The following is a 1,384-nucleotide window of genomic DNA, read 5'->3' as shown; positions in this document are numbered from 1 at the left end:
CACCCAGCACACACACTTTTTGCCCCACTCCCCTCAGGAAGGAGGTTGAGGAGCATTAAGTGTAGAACCACTAGACTGAGGAACAGCTTCTACCCTGAGGCTGTTAGACTCATGAATCTCTAACTAGAATAATCACTGTGAAAAACCACATCATGTTGCTGCTGATCTGTTTCATGTTGCTGCTGATCTGTTTCAATGTTGATGTGTTCATGCGTGCACATCTGCTCACAGACTCATGTTCATGTTTGTGGTGATGTTCAATGTTTTATGTTATGAGTGCTTAGTGTATATTTAGTTGATGTTTTTCTTAGTTCATATCTTAGATGTTATTACTGTTTTTCTTATACATTTTATTGTTGGATGTAACTGGGACCCTGTGGACATAATTTCGCTCCACCACATGTACCACATGAGGTGCGAATGACTATAAAGAAACTCTGACTCTGACTCTCTGAAGATAAAATAAAATAAAGTTCTGCCACATCCAATATGGCGGACGGGCTGACGTACCGCTGCAGCCCCATGGCCCAGAGGCGTCTACTTATGTATGTCTATGAAAAAACACCAGTGCAGTGTCTTGTTGCTCTAGATCTATGGTAACTGTGCGCCTGACTCCCGGTCACGTGACACCAACTTGTCCAACTCACTTCCGGTTCAGCTGCAAAAAGTTGTGTAGATCTGAAAGTTTAGCTCCGCGTCAGGTGAGTTCGTCGCTGAAGGACCAAAGTGAAGTTGAAGAGAAGCTGAAAGTTTTGAGGAGAACTCATCTTTGTTCGAAGAGGAGCCATGTCGACCGGAGCCTACAGCGAGCAGGGAGGAGCGGCGGAGGCTGCGGTGGAAGCGGGGCAGGAGAACACCCCCACCTCCTCCAGCTCCGGAGCCGCCTTCGGCCTCTTCAGCTCCGACTTTAAGAAGTGAGTCAAACACGGGGTGTGTGTTGGTCAGGCCAGCAGGAGCCGGAGGAAACCTCTGCTGATGCTCAGGAGGTGCTGCACCTCCGGCTGTGCTCCTCAACTCAAACCGACAGGAAGACGCACAAAATCCAACAAAACACAACCAAACCACCGAACCACCGAACCACAGCCAGTGACCCAAGAACAGCAAGTGTTGTGTCTCGTGCAAGTGGAAGTTCCTCCATTTTTATTGTCCGTCATTCTATCCCTTCTGGTTGTTTCATGTGGCCATTTTGTTTGATCTGGGGTCATTTTGTCCTCTTGTTGTTTTGTGTTTGTTTGTGTTGTCCTCTTGTTGTTGTTTTGAGTTTGTTTGTGTTGTCCTCTTGTTGTTGTTTTGTGTTTGTTTGTGTTGTCCTCTAGTTGTTGTTTTGAGTTTGTTTGTGTTGTCCTCTTGTTGTTGTTTTGTGTTTGTTTGTGTTGTCCTCGTT

At 46.3% G+C, this 1,384-nt stretch overlaps 1 protein-coding gene across 1 annotated transcript in view; it reads left to right on the top strand.

Annotated features, from left to right (window-relative positions):
• Nucleotides 1-639: 639 nt before the first annotated feature.
• The window catches only part of ap3b1a (adaptor related protein complex 3 subunit beta 1a), a gene marked incomplete at its 3' end in the record, with an annotated part of 88,526 nt that continues 87,781 nt past the window's right edge, over nucleotides 640-1,384 (top strand). Inside the window, 1 exon segment of the mRNA XM_037692178.1 lies at nucleotides 640-914. Coding sequence (XP_037548106.1) covers nucleotides 787-914 — 128 coding nt within the window.

This window comes from Nematolebias whitei, chromosome 18 (genome assembly GCF_014905685.2).
Source record: "Nematolebias whitei isolate Nwh7 chromosome 18, NemWhi1, whole genome shotgun sequence".
Taxonomy (NCBI): domain Eukaryota; kingdom Metazoa; phylum Chordata; class Actinopteri; order Cyprinodontiformes; family Rivulidae; genus Nematolebias; species Nematolebias whitei.
The sequence above is the reverse complement of the archived record's forward strand: the minus strand, read 5'-3'. Positions and strand labels throughout refer to the sequence as shown.